The 22,752-nt window shown below is 44.6% G+C and overlaps 2 protein-coding genes and 1 pseudogene across 2 annotated transcripts; 1 reads left to right on the forward strand and 2 right to left on the reverse strand.

Annotated features, from left to right (window-relative positions):
• Positions 1 to 1,510: 1,510 nt before the first annotated feature.
• On the forward strand, positions 1,511 to 3,692 carry LOC136493805 (GTP-binding protein YPTM1-like). Its single transcript, XM_066489947.1, has 4 exons — positions 1,511 to 1,594; positions 1,685 to 1,834; positions 3,370 to 3,473; positions 3,548 to 3,692. The coding sequence occupies exons 1-4, from the start codon at positions 1,511 to 1,513 to the stop codon at positions 3,654 to 3,656; spliced, it is 447 nt and encodes a 148-aa protein (XP_066346044.1). The 3' UTR covers positions 3,657 to 3,692.
• Positions 3,693 to 4,445: 753 nt separating this feature from the next.
• On the reverse strand, positions 4,446 to 6,631 carry LOC136490718 (MADS-box transcription factor 26-like). The gene is made up of 7 exons (XM_066486917.1): positions 6,450 to 6,631; positions 6,284 to 6,365; positions 6,038 to 6,099; positions 5,381 to 5,496; positions 5,258 to 5,295; positions 5,126 to 5,167; positions 4,446 to 4,553 (listed from the first exon to the last, which is right to left on the reverse strand). The coding sequence occupies exons 1-7, from the start codon at positions 6,629 to 6,631 to the stop codon at positions 4,458 to 4,460; spliced, it is 618 nt and encodes a 205-aa protein (XP_066343014.1). The 3' UTR covers positions 4,446 to 4,457.
• A 13,008-nt stretch (positions 6,632 to 19,639) lies between these two features.
• LOC136493818 (putative 12-oxophytodienoate reductase 11) lies at positions 19,640 to 22,424 on the reverse strand (annotated as a pseudogene).
• Positions 22,425 to 22,752: the final 328 nt, after the last annotated feature.

Below are 22,752 nucleotides of genomic sequence, written 5' to 3' on the forward strand. Positions count from 1 at the left end.
CTGGTGCTTCATCTGTTGCTTTGACATCAGACATTTGGTCTGGTAATGCTAAGGAGGACTATATTAGTGTTGTTGCTCATTATATGAGTGCTGATTGGAAGTTTAAAAAGGTTATTGGTCTGAGGTTGATTGAGGTGAAGCATACTGGAGTTCCTGAAAATATTTTATAAATCCATAGTTGTTCTTTCTGGTGTTTACTATCTAACTAGTCCACTTATTCTGCATCATCTGCTAGACATTGCTTCTCATTTGCATGCAAGTGAAAAGATCAAAATCTAATAGCTATTGTCTATCCTATGAAGCTTAAATTACTTAAATAATGTTAGGATATACATCTGTTATATTCATTTGCTTTCATTCTTGATCTTGGGGCTAGGTTGAGAGATTTATTTAATGTTCTACAAATATTTAAAGAGAACGCTGGTGTTGATTACAATTCATATTATGCTGACGTGAAAACTGAAATTTACAAATTATTTAACAAATATGAGAGAAAGTTTGGTGCAGCTAGTTCTCAGAGGCCTGCACAGCCTGCAAGCCATAGAGGTAAGAAAAAACAGACATGGAAAAGAATCTTTGGAGGCCGATCATATGGTGTTATTGGTCCTTCCCCTGCCTCTGTCCGCACTTCATCTCAATCTGCTTGTACTGCTGGTTGTGAGCTCACAGCTTATCTAGACAGCGACAATGTCACTTCATTGATGCAGCGTTGCACAAACAGTTCAATTATCTTAATTCTCTTGTCTCCTTTGGTGGTTTTTGTTAGAATTTAGAATCTGTGATCAGTTTATTACTTTTGAATATGAAATACTGAAATGTGAATGAATTGTGAAATGTGATTGTGAAAATGGAGAAGTGTTGAATGAGAGAAGCAGTTTGAGGTGTTTTAAGGGCACCAGACTGTGGGCTGGCACGGCCCGCGGATTGGGCCATGTTTAGCGGGCCGGCTGCGGCACGGATTTCGCCCCGTAGGGCCGTGCTTGAGCCGAAGGCCAGACACGAGACCCGGAGGAGCATGGCCCAGGAGGCCCGACGTACCGTGCCTAGCCCGGGCCCGGGCTGGGCTGGCCCGTTGGCCAACTTTACTTGTTGTCAATGTTTGGTACACGGAAGTCACATAGGAAAAGCTGGACGCAATCCAGTCTACAGTTCGTTTTCCCGGAGCCAATTCAATTTGGTTGAGAACACAATGCCATGGTGGTAAGGGACATAACGGCCCATGATGTAAAAAAATGCCTAAAATCATTTAGGTCAACGTTAAAAGATACAATTTCTTGTTCTTGTGCCAATTAATGATGATAAAAGGGTTGAGATTTAACTCTCTTGAGTCTCTATTGAACAACATGTATCAGCTAATTCCTGGCATGAAAGAAAAGCTTAAGACTGAAATCGTCACTGCTGATTCGTCTTGGCTTCTGATCTTCTTTTTATTTGGGATTTTTTTATTCAAAGCAGCAACTGTAATATGCAATTTGGTCAGATGTTAGTTGCACCTGATGACTGATGCTGCATGTTTCAACTGTGGGACACAGCAGGGCAGGAGCGGTTCAGAACCATTACAAGCAGCTACTACCGAGGAGCTCACAGGATAATTCTAAACAAATTACTCAACCTTCAAATAAATTTCCTAAAGTTTTAGACCTGCATTTCAATGAACACATCTTTGTTGCCCAAATGCCCCCAGATCGTTTATGACATCACAGACATGGAGAGCTTCAACAATGTGAAGCAGTGGCTTAGTGAGATTGACCGATACGCCAATGACAGCGTATGCAAGCTTCTTGTTGGCAACAAATGTGATCTGGCTGAGAGCAGGACTGTCGAGACTTCAGTTGTTTTTTTTTGAAACAATGGCAGTCGCTCAATTAAGACGATAGAATACTATGTACAAGAAGGTTAGCCAGACGAGATGCCAAAACACACCCGAAGGGCTAACCAACCCACACGACGCAGCTGAGCACAAACACGACATACTACCGTAGGTCATTGTTGCCGAGCATGGCAGCAAAGCTACCAGCAGCTCCGACTTCCCATGGCAGGCCACCCACTGGCCATCCACCAACAGACCGCCACCGATCATTGTTACCAAGCTCAAACACCCCGCGAAGAGCAACTCCGACTTCCAATCACGAGCCCGCACCACGCATAGAAGCTGCGACGATAATCCAAATGCGACACCTTCGGGAAGGGAGCGACACTGATGACGCCACCGTCGCACGTCCAATGTGACCAGGTTTTCACCCTTAGATGACAATGCTAGAGGGAAAACACGACGTCCCCAAAAAAGCGGCGCCACCGGCGTCGCTGTCGCCAAGGCTTGCGCCCAAAACCCTCTAGCACGAACATCAGGCCGACAAGCTCGCACCCCTGCTAGCCAGCACCGCCATGGCCGTTGTCCCGCCGCCCCCACACAAGCCCATTCAGAAGGGCATCGACGCTCCGGCTGGACGCAGCAGCCGCCACCCCCTCCGAACAGGCCACGTAGAGCCGGACCTGACTCCGCTGCTTGCGTAACACCGCCGTACGTCGACGCCGTCAATTACCACCGCCGGCGGCTCTGGCACCCACCGTCGTCGCTGCTGACAACGCCGCCAACAGCCACGAGGCGCATGCCCCCACCATCACGGGCGCCGCCCTTGCCCTGGGGGCACCGGATCCAGCGCTCCATGCCAACGCCGCTGCCAGGCCACCGCCGCGGACAGGCAGCTCCGACTAGCCGCCACCTTGGCTGCTGCTGACCCCGGGCACGCCAGACCAGCTGCTGCGGGAGCCGCCCGCGCAGGCGCACGGGCCTGCATCCTGCCGCCCGCACGCCGCCAGCCAGCACGCCATAGGCCCACGAAGACGACCTGAGAGTGCCGTCGGTCCGCAGCCAGGGCCCCACTCCCGCACGTCACCCCCGACGGCCACAGCCAACTCCACGCGCGGGGAAGATAGATCCGGTCAAGGGGGGCTGGATCCGTGCGCGCCGGAGCAGGATCCCGGCCGCCGGCTGCTGCACGCACGAGAGTTCCACCGGAGAGAGAGATAGAGAGGAGGAGGAGGGAGGAGAAAGAACCCCCAGCCGCCGCCATCCTTGCCTTTCGCCGGCCTCTGGCGTCGAGCTCCGGCGGCGGCCAGACAGTGGAGGTGTGGGGGCGGGGCCTAGTGGCGGCGGGAGGAAGCGCCGCCTGAGTCGCCCTCGAGGAGAGAGCGACGCAGGGGGCTGAACCTTGGCTGAGTTAAGGAACCATCAGGGTCGAGACTTCAGTAGCACAGGTCAAAACTTCCAAGTAGCCTATAAATTCATTAATCCTGTAGTAGTTTAGCAAACAATGGTTGACCTTTGTAAACTTTCTTGAGCTAAATCGGCAACAGAAATAAGTGCAGCATTATGCTGAAGAGATAGGCATCCCGTTCCTCGAAACGAGTGCTAAAGACTCGATCAATGTCGAGGAGGCGTTCTTGGCAATGTCTGCTGCAATTAAGAAAAGGTATGTCAAAGTGGTTTTCTGGTTTCACTCAAAGGGATTATCCTGAGCTGGAAAATTCCTTGTCTCATCTGCAGTAAAGCAGGGAGTCAGGCGGCCCTGGAGAGGAAGCCCTCCAATGTAATTCAGATGAAAGGGCAGCCAATTCAACAAGAGCAGCAGAAGAGTAGATGCTGTTCAGCATGAGGCACAACAGTGTCTGTCTTTCAAGAATCAGTAAAATGATATCTGCTACATATGTTTCTCTGCCTTCGTTTGTTTTGAAACACATATATAGTTGCAAAAATGTGGCGGTGAGAAACTCGAAATGAATCTGAGCCAGAACTCAAGACTGCCAAATTTCATCATTATATTCACAAAGTTCTACCATATTGAACAGAGAGATAATTCAATCTTAAAAAGTACTATATCGTTATAGAGTATTCACAAAGTTCTACCATATTGAACAGAGAGTAGTTTATTTACACATGCAGAGCTTGCATAGACAGAAATACTATTTTTTTCCCAAGATGGAGTGGCAATCAGGATCTAATCTAATTATGATGTCCTCGCATGGTAGCCTAGTTGAACTGGAAACATAGCTTATGAGTTACTATATCGTTGTGTTTAGTTTTGTCCCAAGTCAAACTTTTCGAATTTTGACCAAGTTTGTACAAAAATGCACCAACACCTCGCCTGGTGTAGGCCTGGTGCAGTGGTGAGAGCTGTCTCAAAGAGTCACCAAGTCGTGGGTTCGAAGCAGCCTCTCCGCAGATTTTGTGGGGACAAGGCTTGCCTCGGGTTTTCCCTTCTCTAGACCCCACTCATGTGGGAGCCTCTGGCACTGGGTCTGCCCTTTATTAAATATGTCTCAGTAGTGCATTTATTTTGTATTGTAGATTTTAGTATATTTTTCTACAAACTTGGTCAAGAAGTTTGGCTTGGAACAAAATTGAAACACCATACAGTTTTGGAACTGAAGGTAAATCCATAGGATGGCAGCTTTGCCTACAAATAGTAGTTTCTCTCCATGGTTAGCTGGAACGGTGCTTGCGGTGTCATCGCCATGTTGCTGAAATTTAGAATCCCATTCTGCTCAATTATCTGCATCCACAAGATTAAGTCAGCGATGTGCTGTAACCCTTAACCCGACCGTATGTCTGTTATGGTTGGCCAGAGGACCAGCGCATCTATCCTTCACACCAAGAAATAAATATTATAAGAGAGATTATATCAATTATGATAGTTTAGGATTGTTATCTTCTAGATATGGTTTGCTAGAATTTGGTTGGATAGGTCAAGTAATCATGTCTTTATAAAGGAAGGCATTATCTCAATCAAGAATCAAGCAACAAGGAAGAATTAATCCCAAGTCTCCTAAAAGTCTAGTTTCCATCCAAGCCACTTCCGTCCGGCTATCTTCTTGGCAGTGTTCATCCCTAATGACCTATGGTTCATAACAATGTCTGGCACTCTGGCCTTTGTACAGATAAAGGGGCAGCCAGGTAGGCCTAAAATTCCTGTAGGGGCTACGGCCCCTCCGTTATTAAAAAAAAAAAAAACTAGGTAGACCTATTGTCAATTCCAAGATCGGTAGATCCTAATGTGATCTTTCAGAGAGAGTGTTCTTTAATCTTTATATATATTAAAAGAAAGGACATGCAGATTTGCAGTACCCTTTCCTCAACCACGCCATTGACGGCCTGCAGCATGGCTTCCTGCAAAACAGAAACACAAAGAACCATTGGTGACGGAAATTGCTAAACCTGAGTTTGTTGCAGGAACAGAGCGACAAATACTGAACCAACCTTGTTCCTGAGCATCTCAAGCTCCCTAGAGAGATGATCTGCATCTGTTCAACATATGAGAGAAGTACATCAAAATACTATTTTTCTTTTTGGAAAAGATTTCATCTGTGTGTATCAAGAAGCGTATGAACCTTACCTTCTGGGAGCGAATGTTATTTACCCACATTTCAAGATTATTTTCAAGGGTTTGGAGCTCGTCAAGATTCATGTGGTTTATATCATTCTCTCCATGCATGTACCTGCATGGATGTGCTTAGATCTGTCATGAGTCCTGCAATCAATACTATAATTGTTTACCAAACACTGGAATAGTCTGGCACTTTTTTGTGATTTGTGGATTCTTGGTAGCTCAATATGACCCATCAGCTCATACTGGTAAGTTGTTGGAACATAAATATTACTATGAAGCTGCATCCTCTCCAAAGTTTATGCAGCTGTATAACGGTGTGGGTTTTGTATGAGTTTAGAAAATAAAAGAAATAGGAAGGCCATGGACGGAACATCTTTAGCTACTCACAAATTCTTCTGAATTTACAGTAGCTCTCCTGGCTACATTTATGAAGAGATGTCATGCAACTTGTGTTACTCTTATCCAACCTTCTTTGTGCTGTTATTAACACTTTCAGTTCTTTTCCTGATGCTGCATGCCATACACACTATTGTTTGCAAAAGCATGCAGCATGCAAGATAATAAATTTTTCTCTAGTCTAGAAAATAAGTCACTATGCAGAGTTGGTTATGTTTTTTTACAGTACTATAAATGAAACACAGTTACTTTACCTGAATCCCTTTTGAAGCAAATCAATTTCATGTGTTAACGCTAACACCTCTTGTTTTATTATCTGCAAAAACAAGAGAATATCAGCGTACAGAATGATTGTTAGTGCTTGTGAAGTCCTGTTAGCATCACGGATAAACAAATGCCAAGGGCAGGTGCACTAAGCAAAAGTTTGCTCCTAATATTTTTCTGTTAAATGTTCTAAACTGCGGAGCCACATCACTTAATGCATACTGTCAGTTCCTGACCTGAGTTTTGTTGTGGTTGCTACTTTCACCATGCATTTCTGAATAGGTTCTCCTGTACCTCTCGATCAAACCTTGCATGTTCCTAACATCATTTTTTTTTAAGAAATGACGAATGATCACTGTGCATAGTAACGTTTGCATCAATAAACATGAAAGAAATACAGACCCATTGGTGGCTAAGTCATAAATCTTGCCATGAGGGGAGATCACGATGACACCGATATCAGCATCACATAGAACAGATAACTCCTTAGCTTTCTTCAGCAGGCCCATTCGCCGCTTGCAGAAGGTGACCTGCCGGTGCACCGGGTTTTCTATCCTCCTCATCTGAACCTTACCACGAGCCATTCGATCTTCAAGCCTTTTTATTTTCTACTAGTTTTGTGCACACAACCTCCCACTAGTTTTGACTAGCTTCAGAGACTGTTGCGACCAATTTGATCTCTCTCTTGCACTTGAGGCAAATGGCGACTTGGACCACCAAGGAAGTGAGCATTTTATTGTCGCTCCTGACTCCTAAGGACAAGGAATAACTGGTAGGCCAGTCCTTCCACTCTATAAAGGCCTACATACAGGATCTGAACAGTCACCCTTGTATAGATCATTTTTCTTGAACATGAAGGGGAGTTGTGTATCTTTTATCTGAAACCTTTACAACACACCCACACCACACATATCACCAAACTTTGAAATTACATTAGTGCCTGTGCTAGAGAGAGAACTACCACGACCAGCAACTTCATTGTTGAAACTAGCGGTCTCAGACAGCGTGGGGGAATCAGAGGCCTCCGCCCGCCAAGCGTCGCCCTCGGGCGGAGACTCAGGATTGGCACGACAGGTGGGCGTGTAGTAAGCTGGCACGGAAAGCTAGGGTTTCATTAATTCATCCACCACTCACCGCACAGTTACAAGTGTTCCCTATTTATAGGGCTCAACTACTCCTTGACAGAATTTATTACAATGCCCCTCAACTGCTACAGTACATTCCTGGAATATTCCGCCACTAGTCTCCTGTTTGCGGGGCAATCCTACCACACCGTCTTCAAGTAACAGGCCTCCATAGGCGGCCGGCCCACCGTGCCTCGGTATTCGGCCCTAGAGGCCTAGGTTCCCGACGCTGGCCTCCGTCTTCAGGGGTGTGCCATTGCCTTCGCGGGTCTCCGCCAGTCCGGTCGGAGACATCAGCACCGCTCACAGGGCACACCGGAGCTACAGGAGAGCCGCGCTCCTCTCTACTCGCAACCCGCACGTCCACTGATAGGACGGAGGAGCTCTGAACGTCTTCGCTGCCGGCGGAGGCAACGCCCGCACTACCGACAGAAGACACGGCCAGCGCGATCGACAGAGCACCGCTCTTCTTCTTCTTTTTCGCCCGAGCAACAACGACGCCCTTCCTCTTCTTAGACTCGGCCTCCGCCGTAACATTCTTCGCGAAGGCCTTCTTCTTCTTCTTCTCGATCGAAGCCAGGACCTCGGTGGGAACCTCGCACTCCCGGTAGACGATCTCGACCTCCTCAAAAACTCGATTGAGCCGCGGCATGGTTCCTACCATGGCCCTCTGAGACGTGTACTCACACTCGGAAATCTTGCCAACCAAACCTACGGGGGCTTCCTCAACCCCTGGAGACGATACTGTCCTCCGTCACCCCCTCCCCCAAAGACTGACCGAAGTGGGGGAACGGAATCCCAGCCTCCGGCCCAAAAACGGGAACCTTCACCTATTCCAGCCGAAAGGCTGGGTTGTTTTTGCCCAGGGGCCAGTAGTTGGAGGCCATAATCTCCTCCACCAGGTCGCGGCCACCGGAGTAGCGGCACGCTGCCGCAAAAGCCTGGTCGCAAGCCTCCCTCGCCGGAGACACCTCCTCCGGTGGATCCACACGCGTGTGCGGCACCATCTCCTCCATCCTTGAAGTCAATGGATACTCCGAGACCTCCACACCATCCTCGGTAGTGCTACGGACCCCGTAGGTCTTCACGTAGAACCATTGCTCAAGCCAACCGCGGTCCCACTTGCCCTTCTGGCAAAAAGAGATCTCCAGGCGGTCTGCGCCTTGGTTCCTCTTAGACATAAAGGTGCAACTACCGTACTGGTAGGTCACCTCCACCTCCTTGCCCTCTCGCACCTCCTCCTTCTTCTTCGGCTGCTTCTGCAGCTCGTAGTACGCGTAGAAGGTGTCCACATCCGGCTCGGCACCGTAAGAAACACACGCCCAGCAGAATTTGCTAAGCGTGAGGAAGGCAGTAGGAGTCAGATGATGGAGCTGGACATTGAAGGTCTCCAACACCTGACGAAGGAAGGGGATGTAAGGAAAGCGGAGACCGCAGGTGAAGAAGTCCCTGAAAGACCACTGCATATCCCTCCTTCGGTTCCGGAACAGTCTGGCCAGGCGAAGGGATTTTTACCCTCGAAGAAGGAAAACACGATTCCTTCAACATCTCCGCGATTACCTCTTCAGTAATGGAGGAGGGCCCGAAGTCCCAAGACTTTATCACCATATCTCTAGAATCCGCAGCGATTAGGTCTCCGACGGACACGGAGACACTCCCCAAATCCTCCTCCACTAGCTTCTCAAACTCCAACGCAGAGGTAGAGGCAAGCATGCACTCCTCAAAATGCGCACCCCAGCCGGTGGCCCTAACGCCGAGAAGGTGGCGATAGGTTCCGAAAAAGACGGTCCGGCGAGTTTGGGCGGAGGCAGAAAAGAGAGCCACCGCGACAACAGCCTAAGCGCGAGACGTAGGTAGAAAGACGGAACGCACGAGGGCAGCAAAAGGCGAAAAGCGAAGAGAGAAGAGAGCGATTTCTCAGAGGCAAGGAAAGCGAATGAGCAATGCAGGGGGGGACCCCGCCACCAACAACGCCCTTATATAGGCCGCGGGCAGGTGGTCCGGCTCCCGCCATACAACGGTCATCTCCGGAGAATTCGCCTGCTGCACAACGGTCATCTTCGAAAAAGTCAGCAAGGTATACAACGGAAACTGACACGGCATAAATGGCCACAACATAGGACAACGGCTAGATTTGCTGCCCAACGGCTATTCTCAATGAGACTAGCGGCCACGCCAGAGCGGGCCAGGGGGGAAGTAGCGGGGCCTCGCTTAGAGACGCCTTTGGTCAAGGTGTTTTGAGCTCATGGCACGCTCAGGCGAACCATGGTCTCAAAAGGGGGGAACTGTTGTAACACGGCCTCGGCGGGTGGCGAAGGCCTCCGATGGCTATGCTCACAGGGCGCTGCACGAGGCTCAGCTGAGCTTGTCGTGGATCCCGCCTGATGAGGATATGGCACCTTTGGATACGAACAATGATTATAAGGTGCGCTCGTTCCTACATTTGCATAGTGGCTTTGGTTATAATTCACTTGGTTCCACATGTACATGTCACTATTTGATTGTAGGTTCAAATGTGTTTCATAATGGAAGTTCATCAAAGTTGAACTTTCGGTTCGTCGGCAGCCCGACAATGCCTCATTGGGAAGGCCATAACTCATCCATCTGGAGTGTGATCGAGGTCAATGAGCACTTGATGGAAAGCTTGTTTGATAGGCTTTCAAATAGATCTGGTCCCATATCAATATCACGTCGGCAAGGCCTTAAATCACTAATATATTCTGTCGCTATTTCTGGCGGGAGCTACACTGTCGTCATGGGCTTGTTAGATATCCTTGGGACCCAGGCCCAAGTTGGAGCACGCCCCAAGAAGATGGAGAACACCTAAGAGATGACCTTGGACGTCCTCCTCCTTGGCCACCACCTTAGGAGGCCAGCAAGGACGTCCAAGCCAAGCCAAAGGCCCAGTCCAACTTGAGTTCGAGTCTATCTCGGGCTCCAGGACCAGCATATAGTAAAACGGACGTCCAGGACGCATCCGAACTCCGTTTTTGATGATCCACATATGGATGGAAAGCTAATTTGATAAGAAAGCCAATCCAAGTGGTTTCACGTCAAAACCTCTTCGGAATCAACGGGAATAGTCAAAACAAGTCCATGTCCAGAATCTGACAGGGTGCTGCGACACCTACTTTTGGTCCGTTGGACCGTGTATCGTGTTTGGGCCCATTAGGGGGTGCGTCTAGGGTAGGCGATGACCCTAAGACCTTTATAATCATACGCCGCCACCGTCATTAGGTTTTGGGTTTTGTTTTAGATCAATCTGTCATTGAACAGTCGCCGTTATCGGTTTGCAAGACCCTAACTTCTAGTGCTTAATCATTCATCTGCAATTATCACTTTAATTGAGTTGCTTTTTATCTTGTTCTTGCTTGTGTTCTTCGATTCGCAGCAGGGATTAGCCTTCTTGGCGAGGTCAATCGGATTGTGACACGGTTGATAACTAGAGGAGACGTGGTGCTAAGGTTGCAGGGTTCGGGTCTTTATGATCTGAAACCGGATCGGTGTGTCGCTCTCCGAACAAATCGTTGTTTATCTTGAACCTGACGGAAGATCGGGATCACCGTCTCCATTAAGTGGTAATCAGAGCTAAGGTATACCGTCAGGTTCACTTTTATTCCCTAGTTTGAGAGTTTTGCATTCGTCCTATAGTCCAGTGTCATACTTTTATTTCCTATCCTAGAACCTTCCACGCCATAGCCTTTGCATATTTCAGTTTCAGATTCCGTTGTTGAGTTTGTGTCCTAGGTCAAAGTCTTGTTGCTGGTTTAGATTGTGTTCTTTTCTAGTTTGTGTTGATCCCTCCACCCGCCGCTATTCTGTATCACCATCGGTTTGCATCTTGTGTCCACTAAAACCCTTATTCGAGCAGCTTCCTTAAAACAGTCATAACTTTTGCATCCGAACTCGAAACGGGGAAAATTTTATATCTACGGAGAATGCCAGAAAATTTTAGATCTATTTCATCCCAGCATAGCTGGGTTCGCAAAAATTAGATTTGCAAAATTCGATTAGAAAAATTGAGTTTCTAGGCCCACAAGTTTTGGTATGCTTTTTAGAGCATAATCCTAATTTTCTATAGGCCACATCTTTTATTCAATTGAGCTCAAATTTTTTGTGGTTTATTCTTGTGTGCTCCTTGCTGAGAAAAAAATATCAAAAGAGCAAAAGCAAGAAAAAAAAGATTGGACCAAAAAAAATAAAAGAAAAAAATAGTAAAAGAGAATAGAAGATATCGAAAAGGAGCACATAAGGAACACTCAATAGCTCTATTGTTTGTGGTACCTTTTGTCTTGTTCATATCCGTTGCTACCTTTAATACTTGTTTCCTTTCATCCTCGTTTCGTCTCTTGTTTATCACAACTGGTGATAGGAACACGTATAGGCCAGCAACTAGGACAAGTGCTCTGGACATTTATTCAATATTGCTGTCTGTCACTGACTTGTGTGCCATATATACATATTTATTTTTTTGCGTGCCTCCCAAGCTCCACATATACTTTAGATCGATATAGAAAAAGACCCTTGCAATCTTGGTGTCACACCCTCACAGGTATCACGTACCAGCCACCGGTTGTACCGTCCACTGCTTTGCGTTGGTAAGAACCTTGTAAGAGCTTGATAAGGTGTTTCCTTTTGCTATGATCTTGAGAGGCAGCACCACTCCCCCTGCGTAGTAGGATTATTAGGGATAACCTTCACTAGTTTGTTTCCTTGTTTTTGTATTTACAATGATAGGTTGTTCGTATCCACCGACTTATGATGGTATAGGTGCTGATGAGTACATGGAGTGGGAAATTGCCATCGATAACATATTTGCTACTCGCTTTATGTGTCTAAGGAGGAAGGTAAAAAATGCAGCTAGTGTTTTGCTACATTCTGCTTTATCTTGGTGGGAGTCTTTAGATCCTTCTGATAAGCCTCAAACTTGGAATGATATGAAACTTCTTATGCGAGAAACCTTTGTTAATCCACCTCCTGTTTTAACTTCATATGATGAGGTGCACCATTTAGAGGAAGAGTCTATTGTTATTCCTTCTACTATGCCTAACCTTTTGTAGGACAATGTAGAAAAGAGCAAGGATGACGTGACAGAAAATGAGAAGCTCACAGCCTCATGTGAAAATTCAGAACCATCAACTATTACCCCTGTTGAACATGAGAGCAAAGATAATACCCATGATGCTAAACTCACAGAAGGTGAGAGTTTTCTTGATGTGCTGAATTTTTCCACCAATCATGCTATGATAGAGCAAATTTTAGTGGAGCATTCGCTTGATTTACCTTTGTCACAAGATGATTTGCTTGATGTTTCTTATGACGAAGATGACTTGCATGATGATATTTATGTTATACCCATGCAATCATTGAAGAATGATCACGCTATATGTGTGCTGAAAATGAGCACTTGTGCTGAAAATAGACTTGTTATTCATAATGCTAGTGAAGTTGATGAGCTGAAATTGTTGTCTTCTTTAAATACTTTGGGTTACATTGAATTTGATGTTCCATATAATCTTAGTTCTTTAGAGGATAAACTTTATGCATATGCTGATTTGCTATGGTTCTCTAGACATACATATCATTTTATTGGAAAATATAATTGTAAAGGAGAGTATATGGTGCATCGTGTCTATATTTGTTCAAATCTGAAATCTCCTTATATTGTGCAAAAGTATGATCAACCAAAGAATTGCAATTGCTATAATCTTGTCATGTCGAGTTCCCCTAGTTTTGTTATAAAGAAACATATTAAATTTCAAGAAGGGGAGCAATGTTGGCTACTACCAACAATGTTTTCTTCATCTAATCTCAAACCGAGGACGGTTTGTTGTCAAGAAGGGGAGGATGATGAGGACATGGCACATTCGGATACGAACAATGATTATAAGGTACGCTCGTTCCTACATTTGCATAGTGGCTTTGGTTATAATTCACTTGGTTCCACATGTACATGTCACTATTTGATTGTAGGTTCAAATGTGTTTCATAATGAAGTTCATCAAAGTTGAACTTTCGGTTCGTCGGCAGCCCGACAATGCCTCATTGGGAAGGCCATAACTCATCCATCTGGAGTGTGATCGAGGTCAATGAGCACTTGATGGAAAGCTTGTTTGATAGGCTTTCAAATAGATCTGGTCCCATATCAATATCACGTCGGCAAGGCCTCCAAATCACCAATATATTCTGTCGCTATTTCTGGCGGAGAGCTACACTTGTCGTCATGTGCTTGTTAGATATCCTTGGGACCCAGGCCCAAGTTGGAGCACGCCCCAAGAAGATGGAGAACACCTAAGAGATGGCCTTGGACGTCCTCCTCCTTGGCCACCACCTTAGGAGGCCAGCAAGGACGTCTAAGCCAAGCCAGAGGCCCAGTCCAACTTGAGTTCGAGTCCATCTCGGGCTCTAGGACCAGCATATAGTAAAACGGACGTCCAGGACACATCCGAACTCCGTTTTTGATGATCCACATATGGATGGAAAGCTAATTTGATAAGGAAGCCAATCCAAGTGGTTTCACGTCAAAACCTCTTCGGAATCAACAGGAATAGTCGAAACAAGTCCGTGTCCAGAATCTGACAGGGTGCTGCGACACCTACTTTTAGTCCGTTGGACCGTGTATCGTGTTTGGGCCCATTAGGGGGCGCGTCTAGGGTAGGCGACGACCCTAAGACCTTTATAATCATACGTCGCCACCATCATTAGGTTTTGGGTTTTGTTTTAGATCAATCTGTCATTGAACAGTCGCCGTTATCGGTTTGCAAGACCCTAACTTCTAGTGCTTAATCATTCATCTGCAATTATCACTTTAATTGAGTTGCTTTTTATCTTGTTCTTGCTTGTGTTCTTCGATTCGCAGCAGGGATTAGCCTTCTTGGCGAGGTCAACCGAATTGTGACACGGTTGATAACACGTGGTGCTAAGGTTGCAGGGCTCGGGTCTTTGTGATCTGAAACCGGATCGGTGTGTCGCTCTCCGAATAAATCGTTGTTTATCTTGAACCTGATGGAAGATCGGGATCCCCGTCTCCATTACCGCCCGGGCCGGGCACAGACATCTCTGACCGCTCAGGCGGACGCCGCCCCGCTTCGGTTGACGGGCGTCTCCGGCGATGAGGGCGGAGGCCGCTCTACCCCTGAACTAATTAAACAAACAATCTTGCCTAAGTGTGTGCAGGTACCTAAGCGCAGACGCCCGTGGCCCAGGCGAGCGTGCCAGCATGGCCCTCGCGCGGCCGGGCGGAGGCCTACGGATGATGTCTCCGACCGGACCGGCGAAGACCCGCGAAGGCAACGGCGCGCCCCTGAAGACGGAGGCCAGCGTCGGGAACCCAGGCCTCTGGGCCGAATACCGAGGCACGGTGGGCCGGCCGCTTATGGAGGCCCGGCGGAGGCCTACGGATGATGTCTCCGACCGGACCGGCGAAGACCCGCGAAGGCAACGGCGCACCCCTGAAGACGGAGGCTAGCGTCGGGAACCCAGGCCTCTGGGCCGAATACCAAGGCCCGGTGGGCCGGCCGCCTATGGAGGCCCGTTACTTGAAGACGGTGTGGCAGGATTGCCCCGCAAATAGGAGACTAGTGGCGGAATATTCCAGGAATGTACTGTAGCAGTTGAGGGGCATTGTAATAAATTCTGTCAAGGAGTAGTTGAGCCCTATAAATAGGGAACACTTGTAACTGTGCGGTGGGTGGTGGATGAATTAATGAAACCCTAACTTTCCGTGCCAGCTTCCTACACGCCCACCTGTCATCCCGAGTCTCCGCCCGAGGGCGACGCTTGATGGGCGGAGGCCTCTGATTCCCCCACATTGTCTGAGACCGCTAGTTTCAACATTCATTAACCTTCTTCTCTTGGCTGGGCGGTCAGGTATGAGATACCTAGGGCCCCTGCTACACTCCACAGTCTCATCTATTCTGTAGGTAAGGACAAAAGGCTCATAAGATTGGTCACCCTTGTATATAGATCATACCCAGTAAATACTTATGTCCCTCTGTTTCTTGCAGTCTTCATTAGTTTTCTCTACATCAAGTCCTTATTTACTCCGAAACACCCTTGTACCTTGTTGCATAAAAAATGCTCTTTCCAGAAAGGGGCAAAAGAAATGCACTGGACATTTTTCATTGAGTACCTGAACTAAAAAATATTGTTTTGATAACGGCAACAAAGTCTGACGCTGACACATGAAACCTTGCTTGTAGTGAAGCCGCCAAAACCACTGGGAAACCATTTCTGTCCTTGAAATTTCAGACATAGGTCTTGTTTCATGTTGATGCCCAACTGCCTCGGGAGTCACAGTTTCTGTAGCTATAGTAGTTTGCTAGCGAAAGTGTATTACTGGAGTAGGTAAATACTAACTGGGTTCAGAGCGCATAAAGTTATTTTCTAAATGAATAAATAAATTCATGTCACCTGTACTGCTCCAAACTAAACAAGTTGTCGATGATCATACTGAATATTTAGTGAGGAACTAGTCGCAAAAAAAAAAAGTGAGGAATATATCCCATGTAAAGACATTTACACTTTACACTGTTATAAGAATTTGTTCTATTTTGAAAGGTCAGACTAATAAAAATTTAAAATCTGCACCTACCTTTCTTCTAAGCTAATATTCTCGATGCCTGCCATCTGATTCAAATTACAGAAAACAATATTGGTCAGCTGTGTGCTCTAAACTTATTTCTAAATAGCACAAGGTAGAAAAGGTGCACACTTATTAGCTGTTGAGGTGCCACTACATACACCACATTTCTAATTAAAAAAAAAACTGTTTGTAAACTTGGCTTCTGGACCTCTGCTTTCTATGTAAACTCCAACAGAAACCAAAAGAGTATCAAACGGAGCTGTCAGAGGCACAGCCTGTTCTTTTAGCATGACCGACTTGAACAACCAAACTACCTGCTGTTTAGCAGGTTTCAATTTGCTGCTTGGCACTACAGGTTTGTTTAATTGAGGAGAATGCATTAATTCACTCAAGAGCCAGAACTTTATCATTTGCACATTCCCAAATAGGTAAGTACTAAAAGAATAAAGCAATAACATGCTTTAGGAATTAGGACCACTCCTTTTCTTGCTAATAAGAAGCTTTCAGCAGGCGTACATATAATAAATTTGAGCACGCACAACCGAAACAAAATCTTAATTGACCAAACATCAAACTAAAGAAAAACTATATGGTTCCATGTGGACCATGATTGCAGTTTACGAGGACCACTCCTTTGATAAGCCCTTTAATATTGCTTTAGATATTATCTTCGAGTATAGGTCCTCATTCGGCTTACCTTAAATTCGGTTTGTTCGGCTCTTTTTTTAGCCGGAATAGTATTTTTCTCTCGCAATATTTCAGCCAGAACAGTGTTTTTCAGTCAAGTTTCAGCAAGCCGAACGGGGCCGGATTTAAGGTAAGCCGAACGGGGCCTATACCTGAAGATAATTGGAAGTCGGGGTGATCAATCCCAGCAGCGAGGCACAGCAGTGAAATCATATATATCATTCAGCAAACGCCAGGAATTCCTAAGAAACCTTGTAGTCAACAAATTTAGTTGCGAACTAAGCGTAGCTTAGCTAGCTGGATTTCTTGTGGTGGAACCTGCCTTAGGATTCAATCTTCAACCTGGCGCTGGTGTTCATATTTTCTGATTTTTTTTAGAATTTAACGTCATTGTTCTTTTAGCGGTAGGTGGTGTGCCCATCAACAATGAAGCACGTGTGATATTTTGTCAATATCGAGATTTGCTGACTCAATCTCTGCTTTTTGGATGTACTCATAGGGGTAGGATGTGTGTGCACGCTTTTATAGGGGTGAGTATGCGTGTATGTATTAAGCCCCCTTTGGCACGGCTCATCCAAAACGGCTTCACCGGTGAAGCCAAAGCCGGTGAAGCCAGAAAAACTGGATTTTTCCGGCTTCTAGTTCATTTTAACCCCGGCTTACAAAACGGCTTCACGCTACAGTGCCTCAATTTGCGCAAAATAGATGAAGCCGAAGCCGGTATAAGCCGTGCCAAAGAGGCCCTTAGTATCTGCGTCTGTATTATGATTCGCAAAAAAGAAAAAAAACTTCAGTTGTTCGGACCGTTGGATACCATCGGGACCCTCCAGAGGGGTCCGAACATGGTTTTTAATTTTGGTATTGCAAAAATTTCGGCAAATTTTGCCGAAATTTCGTCGAAATTTTTTAAAGACTAACACATGAAGCATGTTTTTTTTTAAAAAAAATAGGTCTAAATAACTATTAATATGATTTATGATTACACATCTATTGAATAGAAGAATATGCAATATAAACAATAGAAAATAAGTGTGTAGAGTTATATAGCACATGTATTAGTGTATTACAAAATTTTGGATTTTTCTTTCGATCACCACTAAAATTACCAAAATTCGTGAAAATTTCAGCGAAATTTCGCCAAAATTTTGAACCCTGGGTCCGAAGGTCAGGTTCCTGATCCCAAAACAACATAACAAAAGGTAATAACGAAGATATTAACCCAAATGAAGCAGGATGAAAAGTATTGAATTACTATTATCACTCCGTTTTGTCAACATGTACATGTTCCTCGTCGGACGATGGACGCAAGCCTTTGATATTCTCACTCTCAGCAACTTGTGGGGTGTTTGAATTTAGGGTCTAAAGTTTAGGGTGTGTTACATCAGACGTTCGGATACTAATCATAAAACTAATTACAGAAGTCGTGACTAATTCGCGAGACGAATCTATTAAACCTAATTAATCCATCATTAGCATATATTTACTATAGCACCACATTATCAAATCATAGACTAATTAGACTTAATACATTCGTCTGGCAAATTAGTCTCAATCTGTATAATTAGTTTTATAATTAGTCTATATTTAATACTTTAGATTAGTATTAAACATCCGATGTGACATGGACTAAAATTTAGGAGAAAACTAAAAGAATACAAGAGGCTAACTTGGCCAAAAGAATACAAGAGGCAAAGCATCTTCGTTGGTGGGGCTTGCAGATTCGACGTTCGCAGAAGGGGATGGCATGCCTTCAGGGTATGGACCCCAACAGTAGCCCTAGGGGCTTGGTGCCAGCTATGATCCCTTCTTTTTAGCGAAGTCAAGTTCCATTTCTTTGAGATTGGTGATTCGGATGGTTTGTTGTCGTAGTTGTTTTCCTGTTTTTAGGGATTTCTGCAATCTCGGATCCGTGTTCTGAATAGTCGTTGGCTTGAGCTTATAAATACGGTCATTCCTTCCATGGTGCCACATTTCACTTTTGCCCATTTTTCGTCCGTGGACGGTTGCCCCTCTGTTGCTTTGAGCGAAGGTTTACTTCTGAGCTGCTTTGAAGATTTTAGCCACGTTGTCGCATGCATCACCAAAGGTATTTTTCTCATTTTATATAGGTAATTTGTTGTAACTAGCTTTTTTTTTAATAAAGGAAGATTTTATGTGATCTTGCTTGCGCAGGAGAGTCAATTCGGCTCTCCTGTGCTGGCAAGGAAACCCTTGCCACAACAGACGAGATTGCTTGGTAAAGCAACGATTCTATGTTGTGCGATTGTACTAAACACGTATCCTTACCCGATAAGGCGAGGCGAGGTTGAGCGAAAGATCCAAACATCCCTTTAGTCATTTGCCAAACTCTTTATTTGGTCTTAAAATTGCTTGGATACCATGTATTTTAGGACCGAGGGAGTATAAATTATAAGGAATAACATAAAGGTTCTTTTTGAAAGCTATTAGGGATTACCAGCAAACAAAATCCAAGTTAATGGTGTGCTTTAGTGCATCTACCGTACACATTTTGAGAAGTCATCTTATGCAACGGGAGTGGCAGCTATAAGCCTATAGCACCACTTAAAAGTTTCACGAAATTAACACAGGAAACTCTAGCACTTCCAAGATGTAAAAGTTGGAGCGCAACAAGCATGAGCCATTACATAGCTTTTATTTTCATTTGGACTAATAATGCTGCCTTTTTACTATTCCCTCAATTTAAAATAAGTGATGTTTTGAAATAGAAGCGATCAAACTCCTAATCTTTGACTATCAATACCACTGTATATTTAGATTGGTCATAGAAAAATGATATGCTCAGATTTGTCTGAAAAATTTCTTTCACAGCATCACAACTCTAGATTTTAAAAACATTATAGATAAATTAGTTGTCAAAGGCGCCTCTGTACATGCCAATGTACAAAAATCTGACATAGCACGAATTAGTGTCAAATATGCATGTTCGAACCGTGTTGATCTCTATAATAATAACTTTTTGAGACTGGAGGAGCATCTGCTCTAGGTAGTGATATCCACGATTAAAGCTAAGAGATAAGGTTCCCTTGATCCATAACCCTGATCCTTTTAGTAACAACAAGGTGTAATTATACTTCATAGATGGATAATCATTTCAATACATGCTTAAGCAATTACTTCTCTGATAAGCTCAATGACTAGTGGAATTTGAAAGACAGCTGAAAGAACTTAGCCATAACATTTCACTAAGATAAGATACAGTACCTTTTATTGACTTTGGCAGTAACTATTGGCACACATGTGGAAGCAAAAGGAGGAAACATGCAAGCCCCATGTGACTACAACAGGATCATGGTAGTCGCTGGTAAACGGCTTTTTAAACAGACTTCATAACTGATTGATCTTCTTCTCAATCTCTTTACTACTATAAGATTTGAGGCACAATTCAATTATCAAATTGCTTTGTCCATATACATGAAAATGAGGCATCCAGACCAATGATTTATTCCTCTGATATTACTGGTACAGCAACTAGCTACTCAATCTAAACAGGACTTTGCTGAAAATGGGCATTTACACAACTGAAGGAAGAAATGGGTAGTCAGTATACCCAATAACTCAATCAGGGATGTAAAATGTTTCTCTGTTGTACTTGTTAAGAGGAGCATCTGTTTCCAACCTCCGAGGCAAGTCAGTATTGGACAGAAATAAGCGTCCATATGCAATCAAATCAGCATAGCCACTCGAGATTGCGTCATTTCCATCCTCCCTATTGTAGCCCCCAGCAACTATAAATGTTCCCTTGAAAGCATCCCTCATTGGACGAAGACTGTATGGGGTTTCAAATTTTTCACCAACTTTTCCCATCCGCGGCTCCACCATGTGGCAATAGAGAATTCCAAATTTATCCAGTGCATTTGCCATATACAGGCCTAGAGCTTCAGGGAATCAGGGTTTGAGTCCGGTGCTTCAGAATAATCGGCAAAAGGTGACAGCCTTATCCCGACCTTGTCAGCACCAATTTCATCAACTACAGCTTGAACTACTTCTAGTGCAAACCGGCAACGATTCTCTAAACTGCCACCATATTTGTCTGTGCGATCATTGACCTGATCCTTTAGAAACTGATCAATCAAGTAACCATGAGCTCCATGGATTTCAACACCATCAAACCCTACATACAGTTTAATATTATTCAGGAGTCAGAACTAGGATTGCAGGAAACTACTTAGTAGCTGCCCAACATTTAACAGATATTCGATAAGAACCTGTGTGTGCTAATTTTCTACTGATCGATAGATAATTCGGATTAAAGTAAATAAACATTTTTTTCATTCTTTGTAGGGTAATCTGAACATTTAGAGTGCAAAAGGGAGCTTACCAGCTTCAATTGCATTTCTAGCAGCTACCCTGAAATCATTGATGACCAAAGGGATTTCATCAGTCTCTAAGCGTCTAGGAGGTGTGAAAGTAGCCACATCTACACCATTGGCTCTCACTTGAGGTTTTAGTGGCTTATCAGTGCTTGAAATTGGAGCCTGCCCATTAGGCTGAAAACCTGCATCAGAGCATTTAATGTTTGTCGGTATAATGGCACTTTTATTTACAAAAACTGTATTAGAAATAGTATGAGCACACAAATATCTTGTTTCATGACAACCATAACTAATGTTGTCATGAAGTCTTCATGGATAAATCTGAATCCAATTTTCTTGCAAGTTTACTACACTACCATTAAATCTAGCTTCAAGAGGTCGTAAACATACTGGAATTAGAGACTCTCCCTAGGTGCCAAATCTGACAGAAAAATATCCCTCCTTTCTGATGAACCCCATCTACGATTGGCTTCCATGCTTCGACTTGCTCATTGGTCCAAATGCCAGGAGTGTCTTTGTACCTTGTATGCATACAGAAAACATATCTTATTTAGACATCCCACCAAACTGTGGAAATGAAATCTAACATGACCACACAGATTTCAAGCAGCCATAGCTTGATGGTCTAGTAGACGCACCCTTGAGCAGTGTCCGACACTCCCGTGGCCTCAGCAATTAGAAGACCTCCTTTAGTCGCTCTCTGTTGATAATACAGTATGGCATGAGGTTGAGGAACATTGCCGTAGGACCGCTGTCTCGTCAGTGGTGCGAGAACTACCCTAGACAAACAGAGAAAGGCGATTGTCAGGATCGATCAAATGGATATTTGTAAATTGCTGATGCATACACACGTCACACTTCCAGATCCATAGGACCTTATTTCGTGAAAGGAATTAAGATTCACTGCACTTGGTTTGCTGCTACCTACAACTCCATTCTAGAGTAAAACACTGGTAACAGCAACTGTTTGAAAGCACAAGTCTAAGCCACTCTTTTAATAGCCGTAGAATTTTGGATTGAAATTTCTCTTCCACATAAATGATGCATGCGAAATTTCTCTTCCAACCAAACCTTTCACTTTCAGCACAACTTACAATCACCATCGACTTTGTTTGGTGTCAACATGACGACACACGCTGAGGACCCACATTGATGCTGCGTCCTGCAAAGCATCCACACCACCCTCGACTTGCCGAAGGGCAAAAGAGGGAGAGAGAGAGAGTGAGAAAAAAAAAAGAAAGGGAAGACAGTGAAGTGGGGAACCTAGTCTTCTATGAACAGCACACTGCATCCGAATTTCCAAATAATAAAATCGCTAAAAATAACAACATAGATCGTATACGATCTTATGCTGGCCATGGCTGTCATCTTCCTAGTTAGGGAAAAGCAGCGCTACTTTGGCCGCTTTGGCGACGCACACATGGAGCCCCCTGTTGCGCAACTCGCACGAGAGGATTCGAAACGAACCGCTTCTTGGGGAAACTAACCAGAAACCATTTGTTTGCTGACAAGGGATTAGGCAATTGGGGGAATTGGCCCAACCAAAAGCCAAGGGTCAGGGGCCAGGGCGTACCTGTGGGAAAGATCAAATTTTCCCATCTTGTAGGGGGGTGATGAGGGGGACAGTGTTAGCGCCGCCGCTGGCCATCGTCGTCTGCTCCTGGCACACTCTACAGATCTAGCGCGCATATATATATATATATATATATATATATATATATATATATATAGAGAGAGAGAGAGAGAACTACTCCCTTGTAGCTGGCTATAAAATAACTTATTCTGTTACCACTTTGAATTACGATAGTTACTATGTTAATTTATGAGATTATAGTAACTCCATACAGTTATGGTAAATATCTCCATGTGTTATAGTAACACAACTATCGTAAATATGTATTGATATTATTGTAAATTAGTATATAAAATTATCGTAAATGAAAATGGCTACGGAATAACTTAATTTGTAGCTAGCT

The sequence above is a fragment of the Miscanthus floridulus genome, chromosome 11 (genome assembly GCF_019320115.1).
Source record: "Miscanthus floridulus cultivar M001 chromosome 11, ASM1932011v1, whole genome shotgun sequence".
Taxonomy (NCBI): domain Eukaryota; kingdom Viridiplantae; phylum Streptophyta; class Magnoliopsida; order Poales; family Poaceae; genus Miscanthus; species Miscanthus floridulus.